The sequence below is a fragment of the Nomascus leucogenys genome, chromosome 14, assembly GCF_006542625.1.
Source record: "Nomascus leucogenys isolate Asia chromosome 14, Asia_NLE_v1, whole genome shotgun sequence".
Classification (NCBI taxonomy): Eukaryota; Metazoa; Chordata; class Mammalia; order Primates; family Hylobatidae; genus Nomascus; species Nomascus leucogenys.
The window spans coordinates 41,168,777-41,191,826 of NC_044394.1; the positions used below are offsets into that span (position 1 = coordinate 41,168,777).

The 23,050-nt window shown below is 43.3% G+C and overlaps 1 protein-coding gene and 1 non-coding gene across 3 annotated transcripts in view; one reads left to right on the forward strand and one right to left on the reverse strand.

The window, feature by feature from the left end:
- ULK2 (unc-51 like autophagy activating kinase 2) overlaps positions 1-23,050 on the reverse strand; it is a 105,728-nt gene that overhangs the window by 80,921 nt on the left and 1,757 nt on the right. For both annotated transcript variants that reach the window (XR_004033273.1, XM_030827287.1), the window contains exons 2-5: positions 22,662-22,754; positions 21,730-21,771; positions 4,291-4,323; positions 3,922-3,958 (exon numbers count right to left, since the gene is read on the reverse strand). Coding sequence is in view for 1 of the 2 variants with exons in the window: in XM_030827287.1 (XP_030683147.1) it covers positions 3,922-3,958; positions 4,291-4,323; positions 21,730-21,771; positions 22,662-22,754 (205 nt within the window). In the remaining variant the exon portion in view is untranslated. The remainder of the gene's footprint in view (positions 1-3,921; positions 3,959-4,290; positions 4,324-21,729; positions 21,772-22,661; positions 22,755-23,050) is intronic.
- TRNAR-CCU lies at positions 17,747-17,817 on the forward strand. Its single transcript has one exon. It is a non-coding gene; the product is annotated as a tRNA-Arg (tRNA).

A 23,050-nucleotide genomic window follows, 5' to 3' on the forward strand; every position in this document is an offset into this window, starting at 1 on the left:
CAGCACTTTTTGAGAGGCCAAGGCGGGTGGATCATGAGGTCAGGAGTTTGAAACCAGCCTGGCCAGCATGGTGAAATGCTGTCTCTACTAAAAATACAAAAATTAGCCCAGCATGGTGGCGCACGCCTGTAGTCCCAGCTACTCGGGAGGCTGAGGCAGGAGAATAGCCTGAACCCAGGAGGTGGAGGTTGCAGTGAGCTGAGATCTTGCCACTGCACTCCAGCCTGGGCAACAGAGCAAGACTCCATCTCAGAAAAAAAAAAAAAATCATCCTTCGGAGATGAACACTGTTAAAAATTTGATGTGCATTTTTCCAGCTCTACTTTCTGGCAGATGCAAATATATATATTATCGCATATTAGTGGGGAGGTCAAATCAACAACTAGAACTTTATTTTTGTAATGTTTTACTTAAATTACATTGTGGCAATTGAAATGGATGGTATATTTAAAATTTATTTTGGCCGGACGCGGTGGCTCACACCTGTAATCCCAACACTTTGGGAGGCCGAGGAGGGTGGATCACCTGAGGTCAGGAGTTCAAAACCAACCTGGCCAACATAGCGAAACCCCGTCTCTACTAAAAATATGAAATTAGCCAGGCACAGTGGCAGGTGCCTGTAACATACTCGGGAGGCTGAGGCAGGAGAATGGCTTGAAACCGGGTGGCAGAGGTTGCAGTGAGCCAAGATCGCACCACTGCACTCCAGCCTGGGCGACAGAGTGAGACTCCATCTCAAAAATAAAAAAAAAAAAAAAAAAAAGAAAGACAATGTAAAAGGTGTTTGTTTCAAAGAGCAAATTAAAGGACTAAATGACCCTATTGTCACACAATGACATTCAACCTTCTAGACATTCCAGACCTTCTAGACATTCCAGACCTTCTAGACCCGTGCTCTCTAACAGGAATATAAGGTGGCCACACATCAAACTTTCCGTTTTCCAGTGGCCAGATTTTAAAAAGTGAAAAGAAAGAGATATAATTAATATATTTAACCCAATATATCCAAAATATTACCATTTCAACTTGTAATAAATATTTTTATTTATTTATTTATTTTTGAGATGGAGTCTCGCTCTGTCGCCCAGGCTGGAGTGCAGTGGCACAATCTCGGCTCACTGCAAGCTCCGCCTCCCGGGTTCACGCCATTCTCCTGCCTCAGCCTCTCCGAGTAGCTGGGACTACAGGCTCCCGCCACCACGCCCGGCTAATTTTTTGTATTTTTTAGTAGAGACGGGGTTTCACCGTGGTCTCGAACTCCTGACCTCGTGATCCGCCCGCCTCAGCCTCCCAAAGTGCTGGGATTACAAGCGTGAGCCACCGCGCCCGGCAATAAATATTTTTAAATTAATGAGATTTAATCATTCTTTCCTTCAGATGAAGTATTGAAAATCTGTTGTGCATTTTACACTTACAGCACATCTTGATTCTGACTAGCCACACTTCAACAGCGCAATGTGGTCAGTGGCTACTGTACTGGGCAGTGCAGCTCTCAATAATTCCTCTAAGGACCAGAATTTCTTTCATATGTCTTTAAAGTGCTTTCATACCACAAAGGATTCCCTTAAGGACTGCGGCAGAGAAAGATCAGGGAGAAGTTAAAAAACCAAAATCCTACAGCAGTATAAGTAAACACTAGTGCTAGAACCATGCTTGCCTGGCTGACTCCAACATTCAAGCTATTAAGCTCTTCACTATTCAGTCTCCTAACAATATTGCTTTAGAATATCAAACACAAGAGTTCAACAAAACTGTTCTAATAGTGCTTCTATGGGTGAATAATAGTTCTGTTAATGAGACTGATATTCTCTCTCTTTTTTTTTTTAACAACATGTTCTCTAGAAAGGAAAAAACTGATATTCTAAGGAGGGTGGTGTCAACTGATACTCTAATGAGGGCTGTAAGCTGGTGTCACTCAGTCTGACGCCAGGTAGAAAAGTGCTTCATCAGGAACGCTAAGGATGTCAAGAAAGGCAGAGCAGGGTGCTTTCCAGCTTCAACTCCTTTCCAACAGCAGTGAATGAAAGTGTCTGTCTCACTGCATTCTATCTATGATTAACATTTTGAAATCTGTTTACTAAATTGACAGTTTTTTTTTTTTAACTACCAAATTCAGGACAATGGCTGCCTCTAGGGAAAGGACAGGAATGGGGCTGCAGAAGGGCTTACAGGGAGCTTCAACTGTATTTATAATTTTTTTTTTTTTGAGACAGAGCCTTGCTCTGTAGCCCAGGCTGGAGTAAAATGGTGTGACCTCAGCTCACTGCAACCTCCGCTACATGGGTCCAAGAGATTCTCCTGCCCCAGCCTCCCAAGCAGCTAGGACTACAGGAGTGCATCACCATGCCCAGCTACATTTTGTATTTTTAGTACAGACAGAGTTTCACCATGTTGGACAGGATGGTCTCGAACTCCTGGCCTCAAGTGATCCACCCACCTCGGCCTCCCAAAGTGCTGGGATTACAGGCTAGAGCCAGCACGCCCAGCCTATAATTCCCTTGTAATGGTGGTGGGGGGTACACGTACTGGTATTCTTTACACTTTTCTCCACACAGCTTCTGAATGTTAGCAATATTCTATATTATTCTATATATCTATGTTATCTTTTGTAAACTGTCCACAGTGCTTTTACCATCAACTGCCATAATCTATTTTTTTTTTTTCTGAGATGGGAGTTTCTATCTTGTTGCCCAGGCTGGAGTGCAATGGCATGATCTCAGCTCACTGCAACCTCCGCCTCCTGGGTTCAAGTGATTCTCCTGCCTCAGCCTCCCAAGTAGCTGGGATTACAGGCATGTGCCACCCAGCTAATTTTGTATTCTTAGTAGAGATGAGGTTTCTCCATGTTGATCAGGCTGGTCTCGAACTCCCCACCTCAGGTGATCCGCCCACCTCAGCCTCACAAAGTGCTAGGATTACAGGCGTGAGCCACCGCACCCGGCCGCCGTAACCTATTTATAGGTTGAATATTTTAACCTTTTACTGTCTTTTTGCATATTCCCCTTGCATCTTTTAAGGGGTGAACGAGTATGTACTGGCTTCACTGGCCAGGTGCGGTGGCTCAGGCCTGTAATCTCAGCACTTTGGGAGGCCGAGGCGGGCAGATCACGAGGTCAGGAGTTCAAGACCAGCCTGATCAGCACGGTGAAACCCTGTCTCTACTAAAAATACAAAAATTAGCTGGGCATGGAGGCATGCACCTGTAATCCCAATTACTCAGGAGGCTGAGGCAGGAGAATCACTTGAACCCAGGAGGCAGAGGTTGCAGTGAGCTGAGAATGCACCACTGCACTGCAGCCTGGGCGACAGAGTGAGACTTCATCTCCCCCCTCCAAAAAAAAAAAAAGGAAAAAGAAAATACTCTGGAGGCACACAATTTGATCTGAATGCTTCATATCCTACATGTATGCATTTTGGGTTCAGAATTTCAAGCACCATCTAATATTAAAATCTTACTTCTGTACCACAAAATAATTTAAATGTTACCTTTAATGCCTTATAATTTTTGTTGCCTTTTTTTAATTGCAAGAAATATTCACATAAATACATTCTTGGATATATTTTTCCACTATAATTTTTTAATTTTGAAAGAAACGAAACAGACTAAAACTCAGTCAAGCCTTTTGAAGGAGAGGAATTCTATCGGGTTTCTCCTCTCCTGGGGATAGGACCATCTCTCAAACACTGTCAGAGAGAGACACACAAAAAGGTAACTACTTATATACAAGTAAAGTTTAGGAACAAAACCACAAACAACAACAGGTCTGCAAAGTGACCACAAGTCAAACAAATACACAAATATTTATTGAATGTTTCTACATAAGAGCAGAAAATGGGTAGTGTATTTCAAAAGTACCTCTTAGGATTAAACAGGCTGCAGCACTATCTTTACTGAACACTGACACACACACACACAGTTACCTTGCAAATAATCTGCGAGGTCTCCACCATTGCAATACTGACATAGAAAAGAGAAAGTAATGAAAACAAGGACAGTGATTCAAGATTAATTCAATCCATTCGCAATTGTGATTAAAAAATCATTTGTATATAATGTCATGTAAATATAGCCTAAAAACATTATTATAGATTCAAAATTTTTAAGATTTTATATTCCTCGAGTAGAATCTGGATCACTGAATCAACTTTATTAATACAAAAATTCAAATAATCTACTACCAATTTTAAAGTTCATATTAATCAAAAAGGATTTGAAATATGCAGATTTATGCTAGAATCTAAAAAAAAAAAAAAAATTTGAAATTAAACAGAAGTTTGTACACTACCTACCTCCATCACCAAAAAGACAGAGTTGGGTAATTCCTGAAAAGTAAACATATTAAATATCATTTAGAGAAAAATTAAACACAAAATTTAAAGATAATGATAGTTAAAAATACCATACTTGTTCATTATTAAAACTGGTAAAACGAAATCACAAAATCTTTTAGAAGTGAAATTAGGGCCGGGCGCGGTGGCTCACGCTTGTAATCCCAGCACTTTCGGAGGCCGAAGCGGGCGGATCACGAGGTCAGGAGATCGAGACCACGGTGAAACCCCGTCTCTACTAAAAATACAAAAAAAATTAGCCAGGTGTGGTGGCGGGCGCCTGTAGTCCCAGCTACTCGGAGAGGCTGAGGCAGGAGAATGGCGTGAACCCGGGAGGCAGAGCTTGCAGTGAGCCAAGATTGCACCACTGCACTCCAGCCTGGGTGACAGAGCAAGACTCCGTCTCCAAAAAAAAAAAGAAAGTGAAATTAAAATTCCCAACACAATGATGTAATTATCTCCTCTACAAAGCCAAATCAAGTTTTCGTAACACTAACGTAGTCATCAAGAAGTAAAATTTTGTTTACAGAAATAACTAGAGAAAGATTCATCTTTTGGTTACGATTGACCTAAAACAACAGATCTAGGACAAAAAGCATGGTAAATTTACAAGGGGGAAAAAGGAAGGATTCTTTGGTCCTTGGGGAAAGTTTCACTTTGAAAAGTTTATGATTTGGAGCAGCAAAACAGCATAATCCTCCCTAGCAACACTATATGCACAATCTGATTTCTGGAATATATGACGCAGGATGCCTGGTTTTTTGTTTTTCTGATTTTTATGTTTATTTGGGGCAATCGCATTATCAGCAATCGGTGGCAAAGGGAAATGTTTTATCACATTATCAACACGTTCCAAAATGTTGAGGAAATGAATTGAGGGCTCTTAAAAAGTCTCTCAAATCCATATAGCTCCAGGTCTGCTGTTGATTAAGTAACTCAAAGACTGATTAGCTGGCTCTTAACGGCAATTTTTATAACGATAACTAAATTTTAGACTGAACTTCCCTGTGGCTTAACTTGAGCCAGTGTGCAAATGTGATTCAAACTATAGCTTTTGGCCAGGTGTGGTGGCTCACATCTGTAATCCCAGCACTTTGGGAGGCTGAGGCGGGCAGATCACGAGGTCAGGAGATCGAGACCATCCTGGCTAATACAGTGAAACCCCATCTCTACTAAAAATACAAAAATCAGCCGGGCGTGGTGGCAGGCACCTGTAGTCCCAGCTACTTGGGAGGCTGAGGCAGGAGAATGGCATGAACCTGGGAGGCGGAGCTTGCAGTGAGCCGAGATCATGCCACTGCACTCCAGCCTGGGCAAGAGAGCCAGATTCTGTCTCAAAAGATATATACAGATAGGTGGGCCGGGCGCGGTGGCTCACACCTGTAATCCCAGCACTTTGGGAGGCCAAGGTGGGTGGATCACGAGGTCAGGAGATCGAGATCATCCTGGCTAAAACGGTGAAACGCCGTCTCTACCAAAAATACAAAAAATTAGCCGGGCGTGGTGGCAGGCGCCATAGTCCCAGCTACTCGGGAGGCTGAGGCAGGAGAATGGCATGAACCCAGGAGGCGGAGCTTGCAGTGAGCCAAGATTGCGCCACTGCACTCCAGCCTGGGCGACAGAGCGAGACTCCGTCTCAAAAAAAAAAAAAAAAAAAAAGATATATACAGATAGGTCTAGATCGATCTAGATCTATCTATATCTAGATATATAGCTTTTGGGCTGGGCCCAGTGGCTAACACCTGCAATCCCAACACTTTGGAAGGCCAAGGTGGGAGGATCACTTGAGCCCAAGAGTTCAAGACTAGCCTAGGTAACACACGGAGAACTCATCTCTACTAACAATTAAAAAATGGCCGGGTACAGTGGCTCATGCCTGTAATCCCAGAACTTTGGGAGGCTGAGGCGGTTGGATCACCTGAGCTAAAGAGTTCGAGACCAGCTTGGCCAACATGGTGAAACCCCGTCTCTAATAAAAATACCAAAAAAAAAAAAAATTAGCCGGGCGTGGTGGCGGGTGCCTATAATCCCAGCTACTTGGGAGGCTGAGGTAGGAGAATCACTTGAACCCAGGAGACAGAGGTTGCAGTGGGCCGAGATCGTACCACTGCACTCCAGCCTGGGCAACAGAGTGAGAATTCATCTCAAAAAGAAAAAAGATTAGGCCAGGCACAGGGGCTCACACCTGTAATCCCAGCACTTTGGGAGGCCAAGGTGGGCATATCACCTGAGGTCAGGAGTTCAAGACCAGCCTGGCCAACATGGTGAAACCCCATCTCTACTAAAAATACAAAAAAATTAGCCGGGCTTGGTGGTGCACGCCTGCAATCCCAGCTACTCCAGAGGCTGAGGCATGAGAATCGCTTGAGCCTGGGAGGTGGAGGTTGCAGTGAGCTGTGATTGTGCCACTGCACTCCAGCCTAGACAACAGAATGAGACGCCATCACAAAATAAATAAATAAATAATAAAAATAAAAAAGTCTTGAAGGACACAAAACAGTTTTTTCTTCTGGAAAAAGGAAATAAAGAGGTATAAGAAGAGGGCAACTCGGCCGGGTGCAGTGGTTCACGACTGTAATCCCAGCACTTTGGGAGGCTGAGGTGGGTGGATTACGACGTCAGGAGTTCGAGACCTCGACGTCAGGAGTTCGAGACTAGCCTGGCCAATACAGTGAAACCCCATCTCCACTACAAAATATAAAAATTAGCTGGGCATGGTGGCACCTGCCTATAGTCCCAACTACTCAGGAGGGAGAGGCAGGAGAATCACTTGAACCCGGGAGACAGAGATTGCAGTAAGCCAAGATCGCGCCACTGCATTCCAGCCCGGCAACAGAACGAGAGTCCATCTCAAAAAAAAAAAAAAGACAAAAATTAGCTGGGCAGCGTGGTACACACCTGTAGTCCCAGCTGCTTGGGAGGCTGAGGCAGGAGAATCGCTTGAACCCAGGAGGCAGAGGTTGCAGTGAGCTGAGATCACGCCACTGCACTCCAGCTTGAGCGACAGAGCAAGACTCCATCTCAAACAAACAAACAAAAAAGCACCAGGTGCAGTGGCTCATGCCTGTAATCCCAGCACTTTGGGAGGCCAAGGCAGGCAGATCACAAGGTCAGGAGATCAAGACCATCCTGGCTAACACTGTGAAACCCCATCTCTACTAAAAATACAAAAAGTTAGCTGGGCATGGTGGCGGGTGCCTACAGCCCCAGCTACTCGGGAGGCTGAGGCAGGAGAATAGCGTGAACCCGGGAGGCGGAGCTTGCAGTGAGCCGAGATGGCCACTGCACTCCAGCCTGGGTGACAGAGCGAGACTCCATCTCAAAAAAAAAAAAAAAAAAAAAAGAAGAGGGCATCTCCTTTTTGCTTCATATACTGCTAGACTATTTGAAGTGTTTTTATACTGAAGGTCATTTACTTTTGTAATTTAAAAAAACAATAAATTTTTTTTTTTTTTTGAGACGGAGTCTTGCTCTGTGGCCCAGGTTGGAGTACAGTGGCGTGATCTGAGCTCACTGCTGCACCTCCCGGGTCCATGCCATTCTCCTGCCTCAGTCTCCCAAGTAGCTAGGACTACAGGTGCCTGCCACCACACCTGGCTATTTTTTTTTTTTTTTGGTATTTTTAGTAGAGACGGGGTTTCACTATGTTAGCCAGGATGGTCTCGATCTCCTGACCTCATGATCCGCCCACCTCAGCCTCCCAAAGTGCTGGGATTACAGGCGTGAGCCACTGTGCCCGCCCAATTTTTAGAAGTCAAAATAACATGAGTAGGTGGTTCTCTCCAGTAAATTCAGATGCCTAGAAGCAGAAGTAGAGAAAACGGCAGCATGATACAAAGCAACAGAAAAGTAAATGGCAAGCCAGACATTTCAAAGAAAAATTCCTGGTTTCTTTTTTATTTTAAATGACACTTTTTAAAATTTTTTTAATTTTTTTTTTTTTTTTTTTTGAGACAAGGTCCCGCTCTATTACCCAGGCTGAAATTCAATGGTGTCATGTTGGCTCACTGTAACCTCCATCTCCAAGGTTCAAGCAAGTCTCCTGCCTCAACGCCCCCGACTAGCTAGGACCACAGGTGGGCACCACCACGCCCAGCTAATTTTTATGTATTTTTTCTAGAGACGGGGTTTTGCCACGTTGTCCAGGCTGGTCCCAAACTCTTGGACTCAAGCGATCTGCCCAGCTTGGCCTTCGAAAGTGCTGGGATTACAAGCATGAGCCACCACACTTGGCCTAATTCCTGGTTTCTAAAACCCAAATCCTCACATCTCTCTGCTATATTCTTAATTCATTCTCCACCCCTCAGCCAACTTCTATGGTTTATCTCACAGGAAAAGAGGAAAGAAACATTCCTACAATTCTTGGGCTTATTTCCCTTAGGGTTACCTGGTACTGGACTGCCTCAAGGCATGACTAAGTAGGGTTGGAATATCATTCACACTTTGGTGAGAGGGTGGTGTTAACATGGAAAAAGTGGTTTGCTCAAGATCCTAAGTTGAGTTTGCTAATAACAGTACTCTAAGCCCATGTTTCCTTATTGACATCTATGGCTCTTCCTCTTAGATCATTTCTTAGTCCATTTAGGCTGCTAAATTTTCATAACAAACTACCATAGACGGGGGGAGGGGTTGAAAATAGAAATGTATTTCTCACTATTCTGGAGGCTGGGAAGTCCATCAAGGCACAGGCAAATTTGGTGTCTGGCCCACTTGTGGTTCAGACAGCCATCTTCTCACAATAAGCTTACACAGCTGAAGGAACAACGGAGTTCCCTCTGGAGTCTCTTATAAAGGCACTAATATCTCATTCATGAAGGCTCCACCCTCATGATCTAATGAGGCCCCACCTTCTTTTTTTTTTTTTTTTTGAGAGAGTCTCACTCTATTGCCCAGGAAGGAGTGCAGTGGCACAATCTCAGCTCACTGCAACCTCTACCTCCCGGGTTCACGCCATTCTCCTGCCTCAGCCTCCCGAGTAGCTGGGACTACAGGCGCCTGCCACCATGCCTTGTTAGCCAGGATGGTCTCGATCTCCTGACCTCATGATCCGCCCGCCTCAGCCTCCCGAAGTGCTGGTATTACAGGCATAAGCCACCGCACCCAGCCGAGGCCCCACTTTCTAATACCATCACCTTGAGGGATAGGATTTCAACATATGAATTTTGGAGGGACATGAACATTGATTGACACCATAGCAAATCAAGTTCTACAAAACTTAGAGATGCAAAATACAATATATGAAAGCCAATTCTGGCCAGGCACGATGGCTCACACCTGTAATCCCATCACTTTGGGAAGCCGAGGCGGGCGAATCACCTGAGGTCAGGAGTTTGAGACCAGCCTGGCCAACACGGTGAAATCCATCCCTACTAAAAATACAAAAATTAGCTGGGTGTGGTGGTGCATGCCTGTAACCCCAGCTACTCAGAAGGCTGAAGGAGGAGAACTGCTTGAACCTAGAAGACGAAATTTGCAGTGAGCCAAGATCGTGCCACTGCACTCCAGCCTGGGCAACAGAGTGAGACTCCATCTCAAAAAAAAAAAAAAAAAAAAAAAAGGCACACAAAAAGAAAGCCATTTCTAGCTTCCTGATCTAACACAAACCCAACATAGGTTTGTGGAAAAACTCTCCTTCAATGTGTATCTCATTAATACTAATTACACCAAAGGTTGCAAAAATAAATATTCAGAATATATAATACTGATGTATAAATTTATAAATTGATTCTCACCTAATCTGACCCTGATTTGCTATAATTCTTCAAATTCCCTAAGTCCTAACTCTTTTTAACAGTCTTACAGAAGACTTCTTCTGTAGATATCCTCAAAAATAGGTAAGAGTCTGGGATAGCTGGTTGGGCTTTCTGGAAAATAAGTTAAGTCCCTACATTATCCCTTTGTACATAACTAAGTTCCAGAGATCAAAAATATAAATATGGGCCGGGCGCGGTGGCTCAAGCCTGTAATCCCAGCACTTTGGGAGGCCGAGGCTGGCGGATCACGAGGTCAGGAGATCGAGACCATCCTGGCTAACACGGTGAAACCCCGTCTCTATTAAAAATACAAAAAATTAGCCGGGCGTGTTGGCGGGCGCCTGTAGTCCCAGCTACTCGGGAGGCTGAGGCAGGAGAATGGCGTGAACCCGGGAGGCGGAGCTTGCAGTGAGCCGAGATTGCGCCACTGCACTCCAGCCTGGGGGACACAGAAAGACTCCGTCTCAAAAAAAAAAAAAAAACAAAAAAAAAAAACAAAAAACAAAAATATAAATATGAAAAAATGAAACCCTAAGTACTAGATGAAAACATGGGGAATCATTTTCATAAGCTCAGGGTAAAGAAATATTCTGTAATATGAAACCTGGGGTCATTAAATAACAAGTTGGATAAATTCTACCATGTAGGAACTTCTATATATTAAAAAGAGGCAGGTGGGGGCGTGGTGGCTTACGCCTGTAATCCCAGCACTTTGGGAGGCAGAGGCGAGTGGATCACGAGGTCAGGAGTTCAAGACCAGCCTGGCCAAGATGGTGAAACCCCATCTCTACTAAAAATACAAAAAATAAGCTGGGCTTGGTGGCAGATGCCTGTAATCCCAGCTACTCAGGAGGCTGAGGCAGGAGAATCGCTTGAACCCAGGAAGCAGAGGTTGCAGTGAGCTGAGATCGCACCACTGTACTCCAGACTTGGCAACAGAATAAGACTCCATCTCAAAAAAAAAAAGAGGCTAGGCCAGGTGAGGTGGCTCATGCCTGTAATCCCAGCACTTTGGGAGGCTGAGGCGGGCAGATCACCTGAGGTCGGGAGTTTGAGACCAGCCTGGCTAGCATGGTGAAACCCTGTCTCTACTAAAAATACATTAGCCGGGTGTGGTAGCAGGTGCCTGTAATCCCAGCTACTGGGGAAGCTAAGGCAGGAGAATCACTCGAACACAAGAGGTGGAGGCTGTAGTGAGCCGAGACTGCACCATTGCACTCCAGCCTGGGCAACAGAGCAAGACTCCATCTCAAAAAAAAAAAAAGGAAAAAAAGTCTAAAATAAGACCCCCCCAAAAATACCAAACAAAATGGGAAAAATATCTCAAAACATGACAAAGAGCTATAAACTCTGATTCCCTCTTGTTAACCTCCTACAGTCCAAGTGCCCAAGTCCTACCAATTCTGTCTCCTAAACATCTCACTAATCTGTCCAGCCCTCTGTCTCCATTGATATCATCAGTCTTTCTTACCCAGATATAAATAGCTCTTTCTTTTTAATAACGGTATACACTGAGCATGGTGGCACAGGCCTGTAATCCCAGCTACTCAGGAGGCAAAGGCAGGAAGATCGCTTGAGCCCAGGAGTTAGAGGCTGCAGTGAGATATGATGGCACCACAGAAGAAATGCACTCCAGCCTGAGTAACAGAGTAAGACCCCATTTCTAAATAACTATTTAAAAATAAAAATAAATGTACAGTTCAATGTGTTGTGACAAATGTTTACACCTACATATCTACCCTGCCAATCAAAATACATAACAATTCCATCACCCCAAAAAGTTATCTCATGCCTCTTTCCCATCAGTCCCTGGGACCAAGAGGCAACCTCTGTTCTGATTTCTATCACCCTAGCTTACTTCTGACTCTTCCCAAAATTCACAGAAACAGAATTATACTGTAGCAGTATATGGCATGCTTCTTTTTCTCAAAATAATGTTTGAGGCCAGGCGCGGTGGCTCATGCCTGTAATTCCAGCACTTTGGGAGGCCAAGGCAAGCAGATCACGAGGTCAGGAGATTGAGACCATCCTGGCTAACACGGTGAAACCCTGTCTCTACTAAAAATACAAAAAATTAGCCGGGCGTGGTGGCAGGTGCCTGTAGTCCCACTCGGGAGGCTAAGGCATGAGAATGGCAGGAACCCGGGAGGTGGAGCTTGCAGTGAGCTGAGATCGCGCCACTGCACTCCAGCCTCGGGGACAGGGCGAGACTCCGTCACAAAAAAAAAAAAAAAAAAGTTTGAAATTCACATGTTATGACATGTATCGTTTGTTCCTTTTTATATATGTCAATTTGTTCATTGTATTATTTACTATAAAACGAGTTTTACGGCCGGGTGCGGTGGCTCACGCCTGTAATCCCAGCACTTTGGGTGGCCGAGGCGGGCAGATCACAAGGTCAGGAGATCGAGACGGTGAAACCCCGTCTCTACTAAAAAATACAAAAACAAAATTAGCCGGGCATGGTGGTAGGCGCCTGTAGTCCCAGCTACTCAGGAGGCTGAGATGGGAGAATAGCATGAACCCAGGAGGTGGAGCTTGCAGTGAGCCGAGATTGCACCACTGCACTCCAGCCTGGGTGACAAAGTGAGACTCCGTCTCAAAAAAAAAAAAAAAAAAAGCTTTAAAAATTTTTTATAGCCAATCCCAGCACTTTGGGAGGCCGAGGCGGGCGGATCACGAGGTCAGGAGATCGAGACCACGGTGAAACCCCGTCTCTATTAAAAATACAAAAAATTAGCCGGGCGTGGTGGCGGGCGCCTCCGTGGGAGGTGGAGCTTGCAGTGAGCCGAGATTGCGCCACTGCACTCCAGCCTGGGCGACAGAGCGAGACTCCGTCTCAAAAAAAATAAAAAAAATTTTTATAGCCAGGCACTGTGGTTCACACCTGTAATCCCGACACTTTGGGAGGCCAAGACGGGCAGATCACCTGAGGTCAGGAGTTCGAGACTAGGCTGGCAAATATGGCAAAACCTCGTCTCTACTAAATATATAGAAATTAGCCAGGCGTGGCGGTGGGGTGCCTGTAATCCCAGCTACTCAGGAGGCTGAGGCAGGGAGAATCACTTGAACCTGGGAGGTGGAGGTTGCAGTGGGCCAAGATCACAGCATTGCACTCCAGCCTGGGTGACAGAGTGAGACTCTGTCTTAAAAAAAAAAAAAAAAAAAAAAAAAAGTTTTTTATGTCCCTACTACAGCTTCTGATACTACAGCTTCTGAGTTTCCTATCTTGATTTAAAATGTCTTTCCATCCCTTAGATTATATAGTCATTTAAATATTATTCTGAGACTGTTATTGTTTACTTTATATATTTAAGCCTTTAATTCATTTGGAAATGATTTTGGAAAATGATGAGAATGGTGTTCCAATTCTATTTTTTGTCAGATGTCTCAGTTTTATGAGCACCACCTATTAAATTAATCATTTTTTTCTTGTGATACTAAAAATTACTAAGAGGTAGATATTTAACCAGGCCACTGACAATCACAGTTATGTATTCCTAAGTGAAAGTACTTATCTCATGCTCAGAGTGCTCTAGGAGATTTATCTTTTGAAAAACAAAAACGGTATCACTCTCCTGCTTTTAAAATTCTTCAATAGCTTTGTACTGTCCTTAAGATAAAGATCAGATCTGGCTCCTGCTAACCTCTCCAGTATCATCTAACACTATGCTCTCACTCTCATTACTGTACTCCAGACACACTAGCCTTCTTCCAGTTCCTTAAACTCAGTGATCTCTCCTGTCAGTGGTCTTTACAGAAGGCTTCATCTCCTTGGGAAACTTACTTTATTTTCTCCCATTAACCCCCACCTAGCCTTCTCCCACCCATCCCTCAATCTCTACACACATCATTTCCCCAGGAAGCCTTCCCTTGTCCCATTTTCCTAGCCCCCATATTGTCCAAACCTCGCCAACAGCTCTCCCTTACAGCACTTGGCACACTTGGAAATATAACTACTGGCCCGGGTATGGTGGCTCATGCCTATAATCCCAGCACTTTGGGAAGCCAAGGTGGGCAGGTCACTTAAGCTCAGAAGTTTGAGACCAGGCTGAGCAACGTGGTGAAACCCCATCTCTACAAAAAATAGAAAAATTAGCCAGGCATGGTGGTGCCTGCCTGTAGTCCCAGATACTTCGAAGGCTGAGGTGGGAGGATGGCTTAAGCCCTGAAGGTGGAGGCTGCAGTGAGGTGTGATCATGCCACTGCACTCCAGCCTGGGCAAGAGAGCCAGACCCTGTCTCGAAAAAGAGAAAAAAAAAAAAGAAATAGTAACTACTTGCTTAATGTCATCTTCCCTAATATCCTGTAAGAGTTCCACAATGACAAGGACCATTTCTACTTTGTTCACCACTATACTCCTGTACAACTCATTAACTAGCTCAAGAAATACTAGTCACAAATAAATCAGTAAGAAAAATGAACACAACCTATGCATCACAGGACAGCAATGGGAACATCACAGAAGAAATGTAAAAACACAAATACAGCAAAAAGATGACTGATACCCTAATGATTTAAGAAAAAAAAAATACCAGCTGGGCGCAGTGGCTCACATCTGTAATCCCAGAACTTTGGGAGGCTGAGGCAGGTGGATCACTTGAGGTCACGAGTTCGAGGCCAGCCTAGCCAACATGGTGAAACCCCATTTCTACTAAAAATACAAAAATTAGCCAGGTGTGGTGGTGGGTGCCTGTAATCCCAGCTACTTGGGAGGCTGAGGCAGGAGAACTGTTTGAGCCCAGGAGGCAGAGGTTGCAGCGAGCCAAGATTGTGCCACTGCACTCCAACCTGGGCAACAGAGTGAAACTCCATCTCAAAAAAATAAAAAAAGGCCGGGCACGGTGGCTCACGCCTGTAATCCCAGCACTTTGGGAGGCCGAGGCAGGCGGATCACAAGGTCAAGAGATCGAGACCATCCTGGCTAACACAGTGAAACCCCGTCTCTACTAAAAATACAAAAAATTAGCCGGGTGTGGTAGCGGGTGCCTGTAGTCCCAGCTACTCGGGAGGCTGAGGCAGGAGAATGGCGTGAACCCGGGAGGCAGAGCTTGCAGTGAGCCAAGATCATGCCACTGCGCTCCAGCCTGGGCAACAGAGAGAGACCCCATCTCAAAAAAAAAATTTAAAAAAAAAAAAGAAAGAAAAGTAATAAATAAATAAAAAAATTAGGCTGGGCATGGTGGCTCATGCCTATAATCCCAGCACTTTAGGAAGCCAAGGCAGGAGGATCACTTTAGTCCAGGAGTTTGAGACCAGCCTGGGCAACATAGTGACCTCATCTCTACTAATTAAGTAAATATCATCTAAAAATTTTTTAAAAGATATTTTCCTAGTGTGAGATTGTAAAAATTTTTTTTAAAAAAAGTCACTACTGGTTAAAAAGAACTAGTATAGCCGGGCATGGTGGCTCACGCCTGTAATCCCAGCACTTTGGGAGGCCGAGGCAGGCGGATCATGAAGTCAGGAGATCGAGACCATCCTGGCTAACACAGTGAAACCCCGTCTCTACTAAAAATACATAAAAATTAGCCGGGCGTGGTGGCGGGCACCTGTAGTCCCAGCTCCTCGGGAGGCTGAGGCAGGAGAATGGCATGAACCCAGGAGGCGGAGCTTGCAGTGAGCCGAGATAGCACCACTGCACTCCAGCCTGGGCAACAGAGCAAGACTCTGTCTCAAAAAAAAAAAAAAAAATAACTAGTATAGGCTGGGTGCAGTGGCTCAGGCCTGTAATCCCAGCACTTTGGGAGGCTGAGGCAGGTGGATCACCTGAGGTCAGAAGTTCAAGACCAGCCTGGGCAACAAGGTGAAGCTCCATCTCTACTAAAAATACAAAAACAAAATTATCCAGGCGTGGTGGCAGGCACCTGTAATCCCAGCTGCTTGGGAGGCTGAGGCAAGAGAATCGCTTGAACTCAGGAGGCAGAGGTTGCAGTGAGCCGAGATTGTGTTGATTGCACTCCAGCCTGGGTAACAGAAAGAATTGGTATAATCTTTTTTCTTTTGAGACGCAGTCTCGCTGTCGCCCAGGCTGGAGTGCAGTGGCGCGATCTCAGCTCACTGCAGGCTCCGCCCCCTGGGGTTCATGCCATTCTCCTGCCTCAGCCTCCCGAGTAGCTGGGACTACAGGCACCCGCCACCTCACCCAGCTAATTTTTTGTATTTTTAGTAGAGATGGGGTTTCACTGTGTTAGCCAGGATGGTCTCGATCTCTTGACCTTGTGATCCGCCTGCCTAGGCCTCCCAAAGTGCTGGGATTACAGGCGTGAGCCACCGCCTCCGGCCTAGTATAATCTTTCAAAAGATAGCTAATATCTTTGACTAAGCAATTCCACTTTAAGGAATTTATTCTACAGGAACACTATAAAAACACACAAAGATATATGCACACATCTTTCTCTGCAGTACTGTTTCCAATAGGGAAAAAATAGGAAACACTCGAAATAGCCATAGTTCGGTGGTTTTTTAAGCTACAGGACTCTCTGTCACCCAAGCTGGAGTACAGTGGCCAGTGGTGCAATCACAGCTCACTGTAACTTCAAGTTCCTGGGCTCAAGCCTTCCTTCCACTTTAGCCTCCCAAGTAGCTGGGATTACAGGTATGCACCACCACATCTGGCTAACTTTATTTTTTGTAGAAACAGGGTCTCACTATGTTGCACAGGTTGGTCTTGAACTTCTGGCTTCAGGCAACCCTCCGGCTTCAGCTTCCCAAAGCACTGAGTTTATGGTGTGAGCCACCATGCCTGGCTCATAATTGGGTTTTAAGTAAATTATCATTTAGCCCTACAATACTATACTGATTATGAAAAGGTATCTAAGATACATTAAGCTTAATAAAACAAGTTGCATTTCTGTACAAACACTAATTCTCTCAAAATGAAAAGCTTTAAAAACTAAGTATAAATGGTTATAGATTGATATATGTATTTAGAAAATTCTAAAACAAATATACCAAACAGTGGTTATCCCTGGGAATTGATATCTCTTTTCTAATTTACCATTTGCACAATATTTGATTATTTTAACTGTGGGCATATATTACTTTTGGAATTAGAGGGAAAATGCTTTTCTTTTTAAGTGTCATCTAAACTGAAAGCTGATTTTTACAATGTCAAAAGTTCTCAATTTATAAACTTCAGACAGATAACCGAAACTAATGGTCCGTAAAAATGACATTCACTTCAAGTTGATAGTTACTGTATTAGTTCCTAAACATAGTGTACCCCCGATGAACAATTTGAATCAATAAAACAAATATAAAGTATTAGGTCAAAACTCTGTTTATTTAACAGCCAAGTGCTTAAGACGTTTGATTAATACTTTTTTTTTTTTTTTTTTTTTTTGAGACGGAGTTTCCCTCTTGTTGCCCAGGCTGGAGTGCAATGGCGATCTCGGCTCACTGCAACCTCCACCTCTTTGGTTCAAGAGATTCTCCTATCTCAGCCTCCCAAGTAGCTGGGATTACAGGCATGTGCCACAATGCCCGGCTAATTTTGTATTTTTAGTGGAGACAGGGTTTCTCCCTGTTGGTCAGGCTGGTCTCAAACTCCTGACCTCAGGTGATCCACCTGCCTCAGCCTCCCAAAGTGCTGGTATTACAGGCATGAGCCACTGCGCTCAGCCTGACACTTCTTAAATTTGTTTTTATAAATTCGTTTCAAAGCATTGGTGGTTCGGTGGTAGAATTCTTGCCTCCTACACAGGAGACCCAGGTTCGATTCCTGGCCAATCCAGCTCCCACCTTAATCCCAGCTATTCAGGAGGCTGAGGCAGGAGAATCCCTTGAACTCAGGAGGCAGAGGTGCAATGAGCTGAGATTGTGCCATTGCACTCCACCCTGGGCGACAAGAGTGAGACTTCTCAAAAAAAAAAAAAAAAAGAAAAAGAAAAAAATTAGTTCTAATAGTATACCATGTACAAAATAATACAACATTTTAATGCAGTTACCCTGAAATTCCTGATTTAACAATTCACGTTTTTTAGTATGTTCTCCCTAATGATACCTCATTCTATAATCAAAGCTGGTACTAAAAAATACTTTTCATTCTGATAGAAAATAATCTAAGCAGGGCCGGGCACGGTGGTTCCCACCTGTTATCCCAGCACTTTGGGAGGCCGAGGTGGGCGGATCATGAGGTCAGGAGATCGAGACCATCCTGGTTAACAAGGTGAAACCCTGCCTCTACTAAAAATACAAAAATTAGCCGGGTATGATGGCGGGCGCCTGTAGTCCCAGCTACTCTGGAGGCTGAGGCAGGAGAATGGTGTGAACCCAGGAGGCGAAGCTTGCAGTGAGCCAAGATCGCGCCACTGCACTCCAGCCTGGCCGACAGAACGAGACTTTCCGTCTCAAAAAAAAAAAAAAAAAAAAAAAAAAGAAAATCATCTAAGTATACTTTCAAAACAAAACCTACTCTGCAATTGCCAGGGTTTTCTGTATCTCTCCAAGACTGGGAAACTAAAGAGTTAACATTTATTTAACAGTCTTTGTACTAGGCACTGAGTTGTACCACTTGGTGCCCTCTATCTACAGAGACTAAGAGAAACTATACAAACAGCAGGGAGGAGAACCAACATTTCAACTAGGGACTGACAGATGAGTTTAGTTTTGACTTGCAAGGTTTCTCCCCTTTTCATGCTGCTTCGAATTTCTCAAATGAACGAATGAATTACAGCTATCTGAACAGGTAATAAAATATACCCACTGCATTCACATATTCCATGGATGGAGATTTAAATTGTAAATTTTTTGGAAAGCAATCATACTCTACAATCAAAAACTTTAACACTACAATCAAAGACCAACAAATGCTATTTGACTTGGTCTTTCCAATTCTAGAAATTGAAGTTAAATAATCGAAAATATGTTCAGAAGGTATACATAATTCTTACAGCATTTTTCTGTTAGGAAAAACTTAAACATCCTTTTTCTTTTTTTTTTTCCCCCGAGATGGAGTCTGGCTCTGTCACCCAGGCTGGAGTGCAGTGGCGCGATCTCAGCTCACTGCAACCTCCACCTCCTGGGTTCAAGTGATTCTCCTGCCTCAGCCTTCTGAGTAACTGGGATTACAGGTGCCCGCCACCACGCCCAGCTGATTTTTGTATTTTTAGCAGAGACAGAGTTTTGCCATGTTGGCCAGGCTGGTCTTGAACTCCTGACCTCAGGTGATCCACTTGCCTCAGCCTCCCAAAGTGTGGATTACAAGCGTGAGCCATCGCAACCAGGCAAAAAAAGTTAAACATCTTACAACATGAGTTTAGTTACTTTGTGTTATATGACTATATGAAAAATGACAATTTTTTTTTTTTTTGAGACGGAGTTTCGCTCTTGTTACCCAGGCTGGAGTGCAATGGTGCAATCTCAGCTCAATGCAACCTCCGCCTCCTGGGCTCAAGCAATTCTCCTGCCTCAGGCTCCTGAGTAGCTGGGATTACAGGCACCCACCACCACACCTGGCTAATTTTTGTATTTTTAGTAGAAATGGGTTTCTCCATGTTGGTTAGGCTGGTCTCAAACTCCCAACCTCAGGTGACCCGCCTGCCTTGGCCTTCCAAAGTCCTGAGATTACAGGTATGAGCCACCGTGCCCAGCTGAAAAATGACAATATTTTTTAAAAAGTAAATATACAACAGTCCATTTGTCTCACCCCACTAAAACTAAACATATTGAAAGCAAAGACTTTTGTTTTATTCATTGCCTGATGCCTAGCACTTAGAACAATGCCTGGCACATAGCAGTCACTCAAAAACTTGCAAAATAGGCCGGGAGTGGTAGCTTACATCTGTAATCCCAGCACTTTGGGAGGCAGAGGCAGAAGGATCACCTGAGGTCAGGAGTTTAAGACCAGCATGGCCAACATAGTGAAACCCTGGCTCTACTAAAAATACAAAAATTAGCTGGACATGGTGGCAGGCGCCTATAATCCCAGCTACTTGGGAGACTGAGGCACAAGAATCGCTTTAACCCGGGGGGGGGGCAAAGGTTGCAGTGAGCCAAGCTCACACCACCTCACTCCAGCCTGGGCGACAGAGTGAGACTGTCTCCAAAAAAAAAAAAAAAAAAAAGGTTGTCGAATGAATGAATTTGAGTAATGCAAGTGAATACAGAAGAGGTTTTAGCTAGAAATATATATGTAATAGGATCACATAACATATACATTTACCTTACCCGAATTCAACTGTTCAGACTAAGCAAAAGAAAGAAATTATGTAAATCATGCATGCTGACCTGCCCTGGAGTGACAGTGGAGAGAAAACCAGAATCTGCTGTTCCCTCTGGGAGTCTCAGGTCCCCACAGCTCTCACATGGTATCACACTAGCTACATGTGATTCTAGTTTTTGTTTTTGTTTTTTAAGAGACGATCTTGCTCTGTTGTCCACACAGGACTGCAGTGGCAGGATTCACAGCTCACTGCAGCCTTGAACTCCTGTGCTCAAGTGATCTTCCTGCCTCAGCCTCCTGAGTAGCAAGAATTACAGGCTCAAGCCACCACACCCAGCCTGATTCTAGCATTTAAAGGATTTTTTAACATAATATGGCCCTAAATATAAGCCAGCTACTTCATCTGGTGCTACACCCAGAAAACAGCAATTTTCTCCAATGCTGAGATCTGAAAAGGATTTCCAAGAGTAATTTTGACTATACGGAAATTTTGCCTTAGTAGATGACTTTAGAACCTACTTCCCATTCCAAATAAAATGCAACTCTACTGCATGCCATAGCATATCAAATATATCTATAACCTATAATCATAGATATAACTGGGTGATGAATATGCAGTGTCCTTGTTTTTATTTTATTTTCTAATATTTCTTCAATTTACAAATATTGCTTTCATAAGAAGAAAAAGCTCTATTTAGGCCATGTGTGGTGGCTCACATCTGTAATCCCAGCACTTTGAGAGGCTGAGGCAGAAGGATCCCTTGAGCCCAGGAGTTCAAGACTAGCCTGAGCAACATAGAGAGAACTTATCTCTACAAAATAAAAAAAAGTTTTTTTAAAAAAAAAACTTCTGTTTAAGGTGGGGCGCAGTGGCTTATGCCTGTAATCCCAGCACTTTGGGAGGCCAAGGTGGGAGGATGACTTGAGGTCAGGAGTTCGAGACAAGCCTGGCCAACATGGTGAAACTCCATCTCTACTAAAAATACAGGAAAAAAAAAATTAGCCAGGCATGGTGGTGCACACCTGTAGTCCTAGCTACTCGGGAGGCTGAGGCAGGGGAATTGCTTAAACCCGGGAGGTAGCGGTTACAGTGAGCCGAGATCAAGCCACTGCACTGCAGCCCAAGAGACAGAGTGAGACTCCGTCAGAAAAAAAAAAACAAAAAGCTCTATTTTTAATAGTCCTTTCAAAATTCATCAGAGAATGCTAGATCTGGTATCAATATTCCTCTACTTCACCTAAAACCATGCTACGCCTATAGTATATGATCGATTGTTAATAAACTCACTCATGCAGCATATTCTTTCAGCCTATTACTCTGTTCTGTTTTAAACAATTTCTTAATTCAGAAACATATAACTCAAGCTATGTATCTTTTCAACAAGAATTAAGGTCATTTTTATTTCTATTAAGAGCCACTTAAATCTGTATGAAATAAAAAAAATTTTAGTTTAATTTTTAAAAATTTTCAAAATAAGGTACCTGAACATCATAGAGTGCTACAATATTTTCATGCTGAAGTTCCTATTAAGAAAATTGAGAATGAAAAATATGTAAGTATTCTAATAATTTTACCATATTTTAATATGTAAATAAAATTAAAGTATACACATACACTTCTAGTATTATACTTCTATTAATAGACTAAAAATTCAATTAAAGAATAAGAAATGTGCCTGACCAAACAAAAAGCACATTATCTCACTGAAAGAAAATATGATTTTTAGCTCAAAGAGCTACAATTCTTAAAAAAGAGCTCTCCACAGGAAGCAGTTTTGAGGAAATCGGGTGTTAAATGAGGGTTCCACGCTTGTATTAGTTTGGAAAACACTAGGTGAAGTACTTTGAAACAAGTTTCTTTATTGTAGAATTTTTCAGACTTTCTGTAATGAGCCACAGGCTTTGTGACTCTCCAAGAAGTATTTAGCAAATGGGGTTTTCCAAATTTACTTAACCATCTTCTCAAACCATCCCACTTAGATAACACTGGTTGTGAGTGATCTAAAAAGGCCACCTCCAAGGAATATAACTTTCTTCAATTTAAAGAAAGACCCCAAGCGCCCCTACTCTCCCCAAAAAACTTAGTAGTAACATGAAAGGGGACAACAGGAGAGGTAAAAACAATGTACAAGATGGGTCTGCCTGACCCTTTTCTCAAACAACAACACAGTCACTAGGAAAAAGAGAAATGATGAGAAGCTAAACTCTGTCTTCACAGAATCCTCTGAGCTTTGGTTCTTAAAAATAGCTTCCGGGTACTCAATGCTTTAAAAAAGTGAGCACGCAAAAAGGAGAGCAACAGTTGAAAATTCTCAAACTTGGACCCAACTACCAAAATTGAAAAGGATGGCAGCATGTATTCATTTAGATTAAGTTTTAACCTTATATGAATACTATTACATAAAGTAACATACCTTTAAGATTTTAATTTCCTTTCCAAGCAGTATCTGTGATTTTGACAAGTTCTTTTTATTAATACTTTTAATAGCTACCTCCCAATCAGTTTTCTGAAAAGGAAAAACAGCGTTACTCCTAGATACCATTCCACAGAAATAACAGAAAAAAATTTACAAGCGCGAAGGTGTTTTTGGCAAATAAATGTACGGCATTGGGGAAAAATGGAAAAGAACCTGTATTTTCAATAATGGGAAAGTGATTTCATAAATTATAGTGTAATATGCCAAGGTCCTACAACACAACTACTAAAAATAACAAATATGAAGTCCACATAGTAACTAACATTAAATGAAAAAAGAACAGTTCACAACCACTTCAAAGTTATGGACAAATGTAGAAATAAACT